Source organism: Vulpes vulpes, chromosome 5 (genome assembly GCF_048418805.1).
Source record: "Vulpes vulpes isolate BD-2025 chromosome 5, VulVul3, whole genome shotgun sequence".
Classification (NCBI taxonomy): domain Eukaryota; kingdom Metazoa; phylum Chordata; class Mammalia; order Carnivora; family Canidae; genus Vulpes; species Vulpes vulpes.
The window spans coordinates 17166154-17182924 of record NC_132784.1 but is presented as its reverse complement, the minus strand read 5'-3'; the positions used below and the strand labels follow the sequence as shown (position 1 = coordinate 17182924).

The 16771-nt window shown below is 42.5% G+C and overlaps 1 protein-coding gene across 5 annotated transcripts in view; it reads right to left on the bottom strand.

Moving 5' to 3' along the window:
- The window catches only part of MGAT5 (alpha-1,6-mannosylglycoprotein 6-beta-N-acetylglucosaminyltransferase), a 333678-nt gene that overhangs the window by 187488 nt on the left and 129419 nt on the right, over positions 1-16771 (bottom strand). For all 5 annotated transcript variants that reach the window (XM_072757610.1, XM_072757608.1, XM_072757609.1 and 2 more), the window contains one exon: positions 6775-6939. In XM_072757610.1, coding sequence (XP_072613711.1) covers positions 6775-6939 — 165 coding nt within the window. The remainder of the gene's footprint in view (positions 1-6774; positions 6940-16771) is intronic.

Genomic DNA, 16771 nt, shown 5'->3' with positions numbered 1-16771 from the left:
TTTGTACCAGGCATATGTCTGACGTAGTTTACTTAATCCCCATCAACAACTCCCATGAAAATGGGCACTACTATTATTTCCCCAATTGTACAAATGAGGAAAGAGGGCCATAGAAAAGTTAAGAAAGATGCCCATGGTCACAGAGGCATTAAAGTGGTGGAGCTGGGATCTGAACTAGGACAGCCTGGCTCCAAACCACTGCCTTCCATGAAGCCTTTCAAGTCCTGAGCACTAGAACCAATGTTCCAACTTCCTTTAAACCGATCTTCCTTAAACAAATGGCTTGCAGTAAAGCAACCCACATTAACACATGGCTACTGTCCTCACAAGATCCTGTCTTTGTGGGCTTGTTTCCTCAATAAAGGCATCACTTGGTCATGATGACAGCACCCCCCCCCACCCCCCCGCCTCGATCTCTCCTGTCGTCCACCAGTGTCCTGACATCACCTCCACCTGACTCAGGTCTCTAATCCCCCTTCCCTTGGGCATCAAGCACATGCCGCCTTTCAAGCCTTCTCCTACCCACTCCACTAAACTCTCTCACCTGGCTTCCCCCTTTAAAGCACCCCACTTCCACTTGGCCACTAATTCTTCTCCAAAAACTCAGGTCTCATCTCATTGTCCTCCTGCTTTATTTAAAGTCTCCTCAGTTGTCACTGCTTCCATAACCAATACAAACTTCTGAGTTTTACTCTTCACAGACTCCCTCAACCTACCTTGTTCAGGATCATCTCTTTTTCTACTGCTCCAAATATGCTACGTAAGTTGTTTCACGCTGTAAAGGGGATCTTGGGGGACCTGTCTTGTTTTCCTTACCTTATTTAATTTACTCTCTCGTGTCTTGATAATTATATACTCTGCGTAAAATTAATAAAATAGAATTTCCTCTAACCCATTCCTGTAATTTAAATCTACTCTCTCAGACTACTTTGCCATCATTATTCTGAATTAGCGCCTCTTTCATGAAAAGAAATAATTACCTTCTATAGAAGCAGGAGTAAAATGCACGTTGCCAAAAATTTACTGGAGTGGGTCCAGGAAAGGAGTTTCTTAAAGGTCAGGATCCCAAGAGCCTTCCAAGAGTTTATAAAAATCTCTTTCTTGGAGGTCTCAAAGATCAGTTGCAAAGCTAAAAGTGGTTGGGGCTGAGGACTTGCCAACAGCCTTGCAAGGAAGAGAGATTTTTTTAAAAAGATTTTATTTATTTATTTATGAGAGAAAGAGAGAGAGAGAGAGAGAGAGAGGCAGAGACACAGGCAGAAGGAGAAGTAGGCTCCATGCAGGGAGCCCGATGTGGGACTCGATCCCGGGACTCCAGGACAACACCCTAGGCCAAAGGCAGGTGCTAAACTGCTGAGCCACCCAGATATCCCGAGAGAAGGATATTTTATGTGTCAGCCGGCCCATCAGCTGAGCACAACATCCTAGCATCTTTCTGCACTGGTCTTAAGTGAAACACCAGATTCCAATACTACCTTGTAGATCAGGGCTCCTCAACCACCGTACAATTGATACTTTTAAAAAATGTTTATTTATTCATGAAAAACACATAGTGAGAGGCAGAGACATAGGCAACGGGAGAAGCAGGCTCCCTGTGGGGAGCCTGATGCGGCACTCGATCCCAGAACCCTGGGATTACAACCTGAGCCAAAGGCAGACGTGTGACCACTGGGCCACCCAGGTGCCCCTACAATTGACATTTTGGGCTAGAGAGTTTGCTATTGTGGGGGCTAGCCTATGCACTACAGAATGTTTGGCAGCATCCTTGGTCTCTTTCTATTAGATGCCAATAGTACCTCCTAGATGTCAACCAGAAATGTCTCCAGACATCGCTAAGCACGGCCAGGGGGGTGGAGGGGTTTGCAAAATTGCCAGCAGTTGAGCATCAGTGTTATAAATATCCATGCTCATAAGGTTAGCATCACTTCTCTCGAACTGTAGTTCTCTTTCTCTTCCTCCTCCTGCCCTCCTTTCTCCTTCTTCATGACAAAAATCAAAACACCCTGACCACACAAAATGAAAACCACACCAGCAATGACATACATTTTTCTAGGAAGATACCAAAAGAATTATCTCTGACAAGCAGCCAAGTATTTAGTGCTGCCCTTATAAAGAATGAAACTGGAAACGACATGTACATGTAGATATACATGTAGATGTAGAAACAACTGTGTTTCCCACTCATGTTAATAAGAAAGCACCCAGCCCTCTCCTGTCTGCCCAGCCATCTGGGGTGCCACACACCGGCCATTACCTGATCCCCAAAAAGCCACCTGTGGAGCTGGGCAGGGGGTTGAGGCACTTTAGGTGCTTACTCCAACACAACTGGTAACATGGGGACCCAAGTGAGAAAACCACACAGATGCAAGTTAATTTCAAGGTTCATTAGCAGCACAAAAGGGGGAAAATTGCACTTCCAAATGCAAGTCCTGAAACTCAGCAGGGACATTTTTCATTTTCAGTTTTTAAATGGTAGAATAATAATTATGGTTCTTTTTACTGAGAACAGCATCCAAGCTCAAATACATTGCACTTCACCTGCAGATACTGTGACACTACACATACTACACAGTGTGTGACTATTGACGTCTGTGAAATGTAGGCCTGGCTAAAGTTTGGTTTAGACTCACTATTGGACATCAGCCTTAATGTTATCATCAGGTTGTGCCTTATAGCTAACCCTCAATGCTGGTGACTTATTCAGCTGATGTGAATGACAACTAGTTCTTTAAAGCATAAGTAAATAAATGCAGAGGTACACATGCACTCATGCCCCACCCCCCAACTGATGGAAAGAGTGCCCATTCCCTAAAATACTACCATCTAGAGTTGTAACCATCACATTCCATGAAGACTCCACAGCATGGAAGCATTTGTGGGAAGCTCAGACATGACAGATTAAAAAAGCAAAACAAAACAAAACAAAACTCTACTTCATAGGTGGTGTTTGCTAAGGTTTGAGTAAGGGAAATGAGATGTCAAGCTCCATTTCCATGCAAATCCCATAAGCAGAAATGGAAAAGAGGAACCGAAAGGAGACATTCCTTTTAGGAATGAAACCACATGCTGTCCCCTCCAGCACAATCCAATCCCAGGGGGCATTTATTGTGTACTTTCAACAGGTAGGCTTTGGACAAGGCACTATGGACAAAACAAAGATCAAATGGACACTGTCAGGCGTCAAAAGGCAAGCACTTTCATTATCACAATTTTTTTTTTTTTTACCTTTCCTCTATGTTGCACATGGCAAAGAACAACAGATCCAATGCTATTCACTCTGCTTCATAATTTAAGATCATAAAAGTAGAGAAAAACAGAATCGGTCTTTCCAAAAACAAATGCCTCATTCTGAAAGTGTATAATTTTGGCAAAGATTCAAGTTCTTTCAAGGAGTAGAAACTGATTTACTATGTGACTGGTTGAAGGGTGGGGATATTTTAAAATCTGGATTTTTGTTTCTTCGATTCATTTTCGTCTTCCAGAAGATAAACCAAGCTCAAGAACGCAGTTCGAGCTAATTCTTGATTTCAATGGAGTTCATTTCCAGCGAGATTTCTCGAGTGGAACGTTCCCTTCACAGAATAAAAAAGCCCAAGAGTGATAAATTTGGAAAGAAAAGCCATTTTGGATACAAGGTACAGAAAACACAGCTAAACAGAGGAAGGGCACATGCATATACACATATACAGAGCTATGCCTAAAAAGAAAATAAATTTAGGGAACCCTTCTTCAACTGCCATGGGTACCTAATTTAGAAGCAGTTTAGAGCCAACCAGAAGATATATCAGCAAGCAATAAGACACAACAGTAAGCAATCAGAAACATCAGCGAGCAATAAGACACCAGAGTAAGCAGTAAAGACACACCAGGGAGAACATTTCTGAGCAATTACCACATGTCTTAATGCAAAAAGAGAGAAAAACTTCACTCAGGATTGGAACCCTCTAAAAATGAACGCTCTCCAGGCTCCAGAGCAGGGGTCTGGGGACAATATGGCCATGGATTGGAGAGAGGGCAACAAAAGCAATAAATGGCTTTTTCCTGAACAAGTGTACAAACTTACATTTTATCCTTCTCTTTGGCACCCTAATCTACAGACAGGGCAAACAGTTTAGAAATAGGTTGTTCAACTGACAAAATACAAAGCCCTCCTCCCCACTCCCTCATGTCTACATCCACTGTGGCCATTAAGGCCTAAGGGAGGACTGCCCGTGCACACAGAGGGACAAGCTTGTTTTTACACAGGCTGGCCATAAAAACAGACCCTTAAGACACAGAGAACTTCCTTAGTAGACAGGTTATTAAATATCCCAGGAAACTGTCAGCTCTCTAGGAGCCTCTAAGAAAATGGCAGCGTATTTTTCTAAAGTTGCCCATTTGTGATGATTTACAAACGAGAGCCAGGAAGATGGAGCCAACACTCACAACCTCTTCTCTTAATGGTGCTGGGTCTTAAGCTGAGCCCAGGGGATTTCTACACTAAAGGTATCCCCCTTCCAAACATTTCAACTCCATAAAACCTGTGAAACCAGTAATGCAATCATAGACATTGAGAAGACGGAGTAAAATCATGTGCCTCCAAGGATCACAAATAGTAACTGGTATTTCCTGGATAGTTGCTGGATGTTAGTTTCCTCCTCTTCCTGCCAATTATTTCCTGAGTCACAATCCATTTCTAATCTGTGTCTCTTTCATGAGGACCCTATGCCTCAATACTACCTACTTTCAAAATGTACCTTCCTATGAGAAGCCTTACATGGCCACCTTTTATGGGATTTTATGCATATATACTATCTTCTTAATTGGCCATTAAAAATCTCAGAATGTAGCATATACAAAAGGTGCAAAGGAGTGACAATGAGGTTAATTACTAAAGGCACAACTCTAAATTGGCTCCCTTCTCCTCCTGCCCCACCCCCACAAAACACACAAAATCCTTAAGGTCCTTTAAATACTAGTAAAAACAGAGTACCCTTATACACATGAGCCTAAGTTCTAAAAATGAACTAAGTCCATTCAAACTATCCAATAATAAAATTCACACACACACACACACACACACACACAAAACAGAGTACCAGTGGCACATGGAAAGGAGACCCATCAGACCCAACAACTTAGAAATCATGCTCAAGAGGGGTTAATGGAGTAAGCTAACTAACTCAATACATGGAGTTAGGATCCCGCTTGAAAGAAGGAGCCACCGACTTCCTCCCAATTCACTCCTGAAGTTCTATCCACCGTTCTGAACCCAGGTACCTGAAGCCCAGGCGGTGTGAGTCTCCCTGTGAGCCTGGCACACAAACAGGACAGAGTCAGCAAGATCCCTTCTCAGGGCAGAGAATGACAACTGACTTATTTACATGGGCCGTATACGACAGAGGCCGTGGGAAGCAGTGAAGGTAAAGGCAGACAGAGCACCCCACTCCACCTCTGGAAACAGGAAAACGCAGAACTGCCAGGAAATCAGATAGGACCTTTTCAGTAGAGTTTCCTACTGGGGATGGGGGTGGAGGAGTGGAGGTTGGAGAGGCATGGGTTCCATTTATTAATAAGCAGCTCAACACAGTGGGAGGTTTTCTTGTCTAATTACAGAAGCTGTTGAAAACTGCAGGGAAGATAGGATTTATGGCCCAGATGACACTGCCTCTGTGTTGTAATTAAAAGTTATTTTTAATACCTTTCTTGGTTGGACACTTTGGATTATTAGAAATATATTTTGTGATTTAACACTTGCTAAAGGGCAAAGAACATAACAGAAAGGTAATACAACAAGCTTGCATAATGTGAAACAATTAAATGTTTTGACACTAGGAGGTAGGAAAGGAGAAGAATCTCTCCTGCTAAAGTCCGTACATTTCTATAATGCAAGTCAGAGGTAGAGAGAAACCAAAAAGTACACTAAATTAGATTTTCAAAGTATCCGAAAGCAACCCAGCCCCTTATTTTATCCATTCGCTAGAGTTTGGATACCACCACCAGAAATGCAGACAACTCATCTACAACCATTCACCCAAAGCACCTTATCCTAATCCTCGGGCTCTGCTTTGTCATCCTAACAAGGACAAGTCCTGGCTAAATACAGAGACCCAGAGGCTAACCCCAGGACAGTGCGTTAGGGGTATCCGACACAAGCCATAGGCAATACACACTGTACGTGATTTGAGCTTTTTATTTAATCTATTCTTCTTCTCTCATCCAAGAGTCTAGTTTTAAGAAGGGACTAGACTAAATCCACCCCAGGGAGAAACGCAGGTTGGTGTCCATGAGTGGGCAGCAGAATCAGCCCAAGATTGGGTGGGGTCCGTTTATTTCATCAGTGCCATTTCCAGAATTTGCATCTCCCCATATACACATAGGAGGCATTTTATGCAATCATGGCTCTTCTTTAACAATGGGAAGGAGAGAATCTATTATATGGAACAGATTTTTGAAACTGACAAAAATGAGGAGGAGAAAGGACCTCCAACTGGCATGAGCTTCCCAGATAACCTCTCTATTTCACTTATCCATGCTATGAATCTTCTCATTAAAAGTGAATTCCAGGAGCTCATTATGTGAAATATGTCACAGAAGCCACCAGGATTACATATCATGATGAAACTTTAAAAGTATTTTAACAAGTTAATCAAAAACAAATTCAAAATCAGCTTTAGAGGGGCTGTACCAAGTTTATGGGATTGATACCAGGAAGAACCACTGTGCTCCTTTATTCTCTTCCTGGTTCAAACCAGGGTCTGACTCCACGTCAGGACACACAAGTGCCGTTCTTACCTGCCACATTAATTTTCTCAAGTGCTACCAAGCTGGGAACAGCCGTAGTGGAGTTGGTCGAGTTTGTCCCTGTGCCATTGACAACAAGATTGTCCACTTTTGACTCTAACTTGCCAATGCGCTGCAAGATGTTATCCAACAGCACAGCAAGAGTTTTCTTCAGATCTGTAAAAGAAAATGCAGATAATTGAAAAATTCTTTGGCCTCTATGTTTGTCTGCTGCATGCGTGCGCTTGCTCTCTTGCTCTCGCTCTCCCTCCTCCTCCTCTCCGTCTCTCTCAGACATGGAGAACAGAAAGTGGCACAGTGAAGAAGTACTATCGGAAGACATGTCCTAACAAACCCTATCTTATAGATGACAGAGACCATCTTCAAGTGGTCAAGACAGTACAAATCGGTCTCTTCTACGATGTGAGTTTGGCAGTAGGTGACATAAAATTATTTCCAGCCACTAGGCTGATCGAGAAAACCCAGTATTCCTTAGCATTCAGTCAAAGCACTCTGTTAAATTCCTCCTTCCTACAGCATAGTAGTCTGTCCTAGAGAATGACAACCCCAAAGTGCAGAAAGGCCTTGAAGTAGCTTTTGGATCAAGTTCGTTGTCATTGGGACACCTGGGTGGCTCAGTGGTTGAGCATCTGCCTTTGGCTCAGGTTGTGATCTTGGGTTCCTGGGATCAAGTCCCCACATCAGGATCCCGGCAGGGAGCCTGCTTGTCCCTCTGCCTATGTCTCTGCCTCTCTCTCTCTATCTCTCATGAACAAATAAAATCTTTGAAAAGAAAGTGGTTATTTTTAGTGCTATATCCTCCAGTACATCCCAATTGTTTCCCAAGTCTTTATTTCTGTTGGTTACTTATGGTAATACTTAATAAAAACTCTAGTTCCCAATTCCAGGCATGCTGGATAACTCAGAAGTAACTATAAGGAGATTTAGAAAGATACTTAAATTAAGACCAGATTCATTCATTCATTCATTCATTCATTCATTCATTCAAGAAATATTTACTAAACAACTACTGTGTGCCAGGCACTGTCCTAGATGCTGGGGATATTCTCTCATGGTGCTTACATTTAAGAGTTGATTCCCTTTTCTACACGTGTGACTGTGGGTTAAATGCTACTTCTCTCAGACAAAATTATAGACACTTTACCCTCATATATACATAAGCATTTACTAAGTTTGTACACGAGGTATTCCACACACACAAGAAGATTAAGCTTCTCTCTTCTGGAAACACATAATCAAAAGAAGATACATTGATTTGCACATGTGAGGAAGGCAGAAGGACAACAGGCTGGCCACCCATGTGAATAGAATCCAGCCTCATTAATGAGCTGGGAGTGGTTCAGGGGAAAAGTGCATAGGTGTGGGTAGCAGGATATGGAAAGTCCTGAACTGAGACAAATGCAAAATTGCCACTTTCTCTCCTACTGGGAACAGGGCAAACCTGCTTTGAGTAGGTGATCTCATCTGGCCAGGAAAGAAGCACACACCAGATCAGTTCACCAACCCCAAGACACAGCCAACCAACCTTGACCCTCAGCCGTAAGGCACTCAGGCTGTCTGTCCTATGTTGTCAAGTGGAGAGGAAAGCCATTAAAACAGAGACAAAGTGTGGGATTAACATGCAAGTCTGTAGTGTGGCTTACAAATGGGAGGCATGGTTGGAGCAGACCAAACATTACAAGCAGAACCAAACCCACACCTTTCTCCTGAAAGTCTGGTGAGTTCTGAGCTTGGCATAAGCACAACCTCCCCACTACTCTCCCCAAACTGAACATCAGACTTCCTTACAATGTTAGCTTCTGTAGCAGTCCATTCATTCATCCTAACAAATACCTGACCGGGGCTATTTTTTGGCCTTCAGCGTGTCTTTTACCCACAGGTGGGAAGCAGCTGGCCACAACATTATAGCAACAGAGCTCAAAATAGCATTATAACAGAGAAGGGCAGAAAGGAACTAATGTTTCCTGGATACCTACTACATGCCACATAGAAATCTAAGAAACCCCACATTATCTTAATCTCCTCTGCGAGGCCGGTGAGGTACATGACTTCATTTTATATAGATGAGAACACGGAGGTTCCCGGACATGAAGTTATGTGCTCATGGCATTATCTCTATAAGATAATTAACTGGAATGGGGACTTGAGTCAGGTTGGCCTAATTCCCTGATGCCTCAATGGACCAGCCAGAAGTCGAGAGCCAGGGTAGACAGAGAAAGAACTCAAGTGTGAAATTCAGTGTCTCTCATTCACAACATTGTGGTGAAGGGCCCAGACTCTGGAGCCAAAGTTTCTAGGTTTACGTCCTTATTGTTCACTCCTATTTCCTTATCTTTAAAAAAAAGTGATAAGAATAAGTCAACCTAGGGATATCTGGGTGGCTCAGTGGTTGAGCATCTGCCTTTGGCTCAGGTCATGATCCTGGAGTACTGGGATCAAATTCCACACTGGGCTCCCTGCAGGGAGTCTGCTTCTCCCTCTGCCTGTGTCTCTGCCTCTCTGTGTCTCTCAGGAATAAATAAATAAAATCTTAAAAAAAAAAGAAAAGGATAAGCTTACCTCTTTGGGTTGTTACGTGGACTCCATGAGTTAATATTTATAAAATGTTCGGAATACCACTTGGTGCATAATAAGCCCTATACAACTGCCTGCTACACATAAAAGTAAAAAATAAAACTGTCCTCTGGAAAACGCTCTCATCCTTTCTCAAGAAATCTCTTCCCAAGTGATGAAGGAGTTTATCACTTTATTGAAAGGGTCATGAGCTTGCTCTCCTCTAGGGGCTGCAGTGCCATGGTTAGCGTGACTCACCCTCTACCCCTGGCACATCCTTAACTGGTGTATGCAGGAGCCACCAGCTTTGCTCATATAATGAATCGAAAGCATCAACTGCTTCTCCAGAAACCTGAAGATTGCCAGAGACCAGCCATGCAGACAGGGGCAGTGGTACCACTGGGAGGTGACTGCAGTGTTAAAAAACCAAACTCCTCTAGCCTTTTTGCCTGGAGGCTCTATAACCAGTCAAACAGGCCACAAGTAAAAATGGCATTTAACTATTACCAGCGATTGAGATTAACTATACACAGAAGCCCTTCATTAGGGTTTCTTAGCTTTAACACTATTGATGCTTTGGGCCAGAAAACTCTTTGCTGCTGAGGGATGTCCTGGGCATTAAAGGTGTTTGGCAGCATCCCTGGCCTCGAGCACTGAATGACAGTAGCAGTCCCTCTATGTGACAACCAAAACACCTCCAGATGTTGCCAATGTCCCAATTTGAGAACCACTGAGTTAGGCATATTCTCTCAATCCTTTCTTCCTCACCGCCCCTTTGTATAGGAGTGTGAGGACAGTCACTGAATTTGCATTATGTATGACTTCCATTTGCTAAGGCACCGCTACAAATACAATGTGAAGTCCTTTATTATTATTATTTTTTTTATTTATGATAGTCACAGAGAGAGAGGGAGAGAGAGAGAGAGAGAGAGGCAGAGACACAGGCAGAGGGAGAAGCAGGCTCCATGCACCGGGAGCCCGATGTAGGATTCGATCCCGGGTCTCCAGGATCGCGCCCTGGGCCAAAGACAGGCGCCAAACCGCTGCGCCACCCAGGGATCCCTACAATGTGAAGTCCAATGAAGGAATCAGCCCTCCTCCCTACAGGAGCTGACAGCGGCCCATTCCATGCCAATGGTCTCTCAAGGGCTGCTAACCTTCTGCAACTTTTTGTCTTTTTGTTAAAAGGCAAGAGGACTACTGTACAGAGTCCCCCCCAACCCGTAGTTATTGGTGATAGTCACTGGTGGAGCACACCCTACATAGAACATAAAACTGCTACATCAACATTAAGATTATATAAACAAATAGAAAGATATTATATTCCGTGCTCATTAACTGGAAGAATTTTATTAAAATGTCTATACTACCCAAACCAATCTACAGTTTTAATGTAATCACTATCAAATACCAACAATATTTTTCACAGAACTAGAATAATCCTAAAATTAGTATGGAACCACAAAAGACCTTGAGTAACCAAACCAATCTTGAGAAAGAAGACCAAAGCTGAAGGTATTATAATTCCAGATTTCAGGATATGTTACAAAGCTATAGTAATCAAAACAGTATGGTATAGGCACAGAAACAGGCACATAGATCAATCAACCAGAATACAGAGTCCAGAAATAAACCCACAATTGTATGGTCAATTAATCTATGACAAAGGAGGCAAGAGTATTCAATGGGAAAAAGGATCTTCAACAAATAATGTTGGGAAAACTGGACAGTTACATGTAAAAGGGTGAAAGTGGATTACTTTCTTATACCAGACACAAAGATAAACTTAAAATGGATTAAAGACCTAAATGTTAGATGTGAATCATAAGAACCATAGAAAAGAGCACAGGTATTAACTTCTCTGACATGGATCATAACATTTTTCTGGATATCTCCTGAAACAAGGAAAACAAAGGCAAAAATAAACTATTGGGAATACATCAAAATAAAAAGCCTGTGCACAGTGAAGGAAACAATAGACAAAACAAAAAAAATGACCTACTGAATGGGAAAAGATATTTGCAAATGATATATCCAATAGGAGGTTCATATCCACAACATGTAAGGAACTTCTACAACTCAATACAAAAAAGAAAAAACCCCACAAATAATTCAATTAAAAAATGGGCAGGAGACATCAACAGGCATTTCTCCAGAGAAAACATCCAGATTGCCACCAGACACATGAAAAGATGGTCAACCTCACTCATCATCAGGGAAATGCAAATCAAAACTACCATGAGACATCATCACCTCACACATGTCAGAATGGCTAAAATCACCAACACAAGAAACCACAAGGGTTGGTGAGGATGCGGAGGAAAAGGAACCTTCATGTACTGTGGGTGGGAATGCAAACTGGTGAAGCCACCGTGGAGAACACTATAGAGGTTCCTCAAAAAATTAAAAATAGAAATATAGTAATGATCCAGTGTACCAGTAATATGACTAACTGGGCATTTACTCTAAGAATAGGAAAACACTCATTCAAAAAGGTATATGCACCTCTCTCTTTATTGTAGCATAATTTATAAGAGCCAAATTATGGAAGCAATCTAAGTGCTCATTAATAGACAAATAAGAAAAATGTGTGTACACAAAGGAATATCCTATAGCTGTAAAAAAGGATAAAATCATGCCATTTGAGACAACATGGATGGAGCTAGAGAGTACTATGCTAAGTGAAGTACATCAGACTGAAAAAGACAAATGCCTTATTAAAAAACAGCAGAATCAGACCATACATAAAATGAACACCTGCCATACAGAAGGGAGTGTGGGATGGGCAAAATAGGTGAAGAGGAGTGGGACACACAGGCTTCCAGTTATGAACAGAATAAATCACAGGAATACATGGCACAGCATAAAGAATACAGTCATCATTACGGTAATAGCGATGTAATGGGAGAGATGGTAATTACACTAGTGATGAACACAGCATAATGTATGAACTCGTCAAATTGCTAAGTCACACACATGAAACTAATGTAATATCGGGTGTCAACTCTATTAAAAGAATGTCAAAAAACAAGAAGGCAGTCTTCTTCAGTTCCTAAAATATAGTCACCAATAAGGGTGACCTACTATCTCTTGTTGATCACACCTATTAGAGAGTGACCTCTGTGACTATGACATGGTACACATCAAAGGGAAGTCATGATGATAAGGATGCTGACGTGACCACACCTACTAGAGAATGACCTCTGTGACTATAGGACATGGTACATCAAAGGGAAGTCATGATGATAAGGATGCTGACGTTCACTATCACAGCTACTACTCCGTACCGCTGCCACCACTGCTGCCACTGACTGAGTTCTATGCACCAGCTGCTGTCCTCAGTATTCTCATGGATTACCTCATGTGGTCCTACCAAGACAATATGAGGACTATATTATAGTTACCACCTCCATTTAATAAATTATAAACCACAACACTGAGAAGTGAAGAAATTTGCCCTGGATGATTGCAGATCAAGGATTCGATCTCAGTCAGGTTCCAGACCCAATGGCTCTTACCTACCATACCATACTGCCTCTTAAGAACCTCTATGGACCTGCCAGCCAGCAAGCGTCTCAGACCTGCTGCTTCTGAACACACTTATCAGGGATTAACCTCTGGGCTTTTGCCATGTGGTTTTGTTAAATCCTATTCCAACCATCCTCATGACCCACTGATGCCACTGTTCTGTGATCAACTCCAACATTAAAAATAATGAAGAGTCTGCATTTCCATATCTTCTGCCACAAAATGAAAATGGAATATAAAGCAATCAAGAACTGTGGACTCTCTAGGCACCTTACCTGGATAGGCATGTTTTCTCTCCCAGGGTGAAAGAAAAGTTCACTTTCAATAAGCAGCTGTTTGGGTCACTATTTCAAAACAGTTCGACAGAATATAATAAAACACACAAGGGCAAAAATGTTGTCAAGCCCATCTTTGTGTCTTTATTAACTGGCACATCACAGCACTTGGTTACGTGTGTGTTACGTAAGTGAACAAATGAATGAATGAACCACCAAATAAATGGACTATAGTCTTCTCACCAATCAGGCTGAAGAAATTATACCTTTCTAGGTGATGAAACTATTTCTCACCTTTGCATTTTACAGTTAAACCTGGAAAACTGTATTTTATTACAATTTTAAATACCAGAACATTTTTGTGTTTTAGTCTTAATGATAATCCATTTATCCAATAAGACTGTACACTCAAAGATAATTTCTACAGAGCTTAATAAAGAAATTAGGGCAGAAATATTCCTCCAAATTCTAGTGTAACATTTTTATATTTATCATTGTGTTTTACAGTTATTATAGCAGTAAAATGTGTCCTCAGCAGGATTACAATTTTCAATTACTAACAGGCTTTTAAAATTTTGTTTGTGCTTCAAAGCCTTAACTATAAAAATTTAATCCCAACATTACTACCACAATTCTGTATTCCTAAAACTTACTGTACATGATAAAGATGAGATCAAAGCAATTGAAAACATTTATACTGTTCTTCTGGGGAAAGTTCACTTTGCTTTCTATCATCCTAGAGGTGCTTTGATCAGGGGCGAGATCGACAAAAATCTCAGAACAGGTGCCTTGACAGCTTCTGTAAATTTTCATTTCCAGAAAGCATGACTCCAGGGGGTGAGGAGGGGCTGGAAGAGGCTGCCATATTCTGGAGCAGGAGAGCAGAGGAGATTTCACTGCCAGCTAGATGAGCCTCTAGAGCTGGAGCCCAAGGAGATGGGATTTCAGGAGAAACAGGGTCCTGCTGATATAAAAAGCCCAAGAGTCTATAAACCTGTTGGTTAAAACTGTGAGACAGGGCAGCAAACCCCGAATGGCCAGATTACACAGGCAATCAGTATTTGAGGAATGATCAAAAAAGGGGGTGCTTGGGGCTAATGCAAGCCCGGTCTGTTCCCCTGGGACATGCTTTCAAAGCAGTGGTTACCCAGCCGGCTGTCCCCCAGGCCACCTGCAACTGGCTCTGTCCTCAAGGCACTCCGTCGGAATCTATAGGACCCAGGAGTCAAAGGCTCTGGGCACAGCCACGATGGGCTGTTTAAGGTGTGGCCGGCATGATTTGCTGGCACAGAACCAACTGTGCAATGAGCAAGGACTTACACCTGAACTGCAAAAAATTATTTGCATCCGGGCTTGCTCCTACTCCAAGCCCCTCTTCACCACGGCTGCCCCAAGCGACAGAGCGCCAATAAAGAACGGCTTCACTCGCTGCTCGGTGGAAACCAGCAAAGACAGGGCGCTAATGAGAAAGGAAAGTGCTAATGAAAAAAGAATTAGCCCCAACCTCTCATTTCCAAAGACTGCCAGAATGTCAAGTTTCATCAGTTATATATTTTTAATTTCAAAGTGACCTTCCCACAGAAAGACAATACAGTTAGAGTAATAAGCAAAATCCAGTCCATTCATTATGTACAAGGACACTGTAGTGTTATTTACTATAGATAGGAACTGGACACTACCCAAATGCCCAACAAAAAGATTAAATTACACGTGCCCATCCATTCATAAGATAGAATAAATCACTAGATTGGAACTGGGGGGGGGTGGGGCAGAGCAGGTGTCTTGTCATCTCTGTTGATCATCACTGGCTGCTAATATCAGGAGCTCACTGATTATTTATCCAATGGATGAGAAAAAAAAAGTGTATGACCATTAGAAATATCTAATGGCATGAGAAATTACAAAAAAAAAGAGTCTAAAAAGCTGCATATGAAATATTCCATTTAAAAAAAAAGAGCATATGTGCATGTATCTGCATTTTAAAAAAGGCCTGGAGGGAAATCAAAATTTATCTGGGTTTGAGAGTAAGGAGTATTTTACTTTTTATTCTTTATTTCTAAGAGTACAAAAAATGGGCATAGCATCATCCTGGCCCTTGTGCCTTTTACTGACAGCATCTTCTCTCTTGTGCTCAATAGTTTGGAAATGGTGACTCAGACAGCTGCTTCCGTTGAAAATGAACTTCTTTCTCTCACGTTAGCAGAGAAAACGAGCCTACCCAGGTCAAGCAATGAGAGAGTCCAAGGTTTTTCACTGCCTTACAGTCTATATGCTCTCAATTTTTTATATATTACTTAAATGCTATTTGGAAATGCATCCTGGGCAGTGAATTCCACCCTCACAAAGATACTGGCCCCAAGTACCTGATGTCAGGTAATAAGACACCCCCGCCCCCAAACATCTCAGTGATGGGCCCTCACCGACTTCTTGCATTTGCATCCCTAAAGCCACCTAAAGTCATAAATGTGTTCTTCCCCCTGCAGCTGTCACAGGTGGGACTGAATAACCACCTCAAAGAGAAAGGGCAGCTCAGATGCTCAGTATTACTGACTATTGTTCTCTCCTGGGTCAGGCTGCAAGGGCAGACTTCAGCTTTGACTCCGATGTGTTCCAGAGATGAATGTTATTCCTGAGGTGCTACAGCGGCTGTCGCTAGTATTTCAAGGCATTTTCTAGGCAGAATGTGAGGGGAAAAAAATCACATCTTGGCCTGTTGATGACATCCAGTGTGTTATGGAATCTGTAAATATCCAGAATGGAGCTCTTGGGCTGTTCTCTCGATTTTCCTGACACTCGGCCAGCTGCGTGGAATCAGAGTCCAGCATTTTAGTCCTTTTTACAGAACAGAAATGGATTCAAGCTCTGAGAGGTCCAGCCCATCGTCACGCAGGGTCCTGACCTAATTCTGGGCCCACATCCCCCGCACCACCACCCTCTGAGAAAAGGCAGCCCCCACGCACTACCCCTTCTGGCTTACCACCTATACCAGAAACAGTGCCCTCCAGCAGTGCCCGTCTTCAGAGACAAAGTGAGCTCACCAAACCCAGCTCAGCTCCCAGCCCACAAAGGAAAGCCTTCTCTTTTGAACAGGGCGGTGACAATCACATCTCCTGTTTCTAAAATGCCAAAGTCACTCTGTGGAGCTAACATACTTTTACAAAGGGACCCAGGGAAGAGCCAAACAGCATGTCCCTGGGGCCGAGGGCAGCAGATCTCAACCCAGGCCAGTGTGGGGCCTTGCACTGGTGTTGTCAGGCCCAGGGAATTCCTGGGGACAAGCCTCACCTGTCCTTATCTAGGGGGACAGAGGCAAGCCTGCCTGCCTCCCTCTGGAGGAGAGTTTCCTTCCTCTCACGTCTTATCCCCTGTGAAGGACAGCTACCTAATAAACATTCCTGAAGCCCTGTGTCCAAACGTATAAACAACATCCACTTTACATAAACAGTTTTGGTTCGGTGGTAACAGATGCAGGTGCATGTAGGCCAAGGCTAGTGATAACTCACAATAATGAATGTGTTTCACTGATGTAGGTGCCTAAATAACCTCTGTAACATGGAATCCTTACAACCAGCCTATGAGGTGAACGATATTATTTTATCCTCTATTTTATAAAAGAGGAAGCAGGCTTTTAA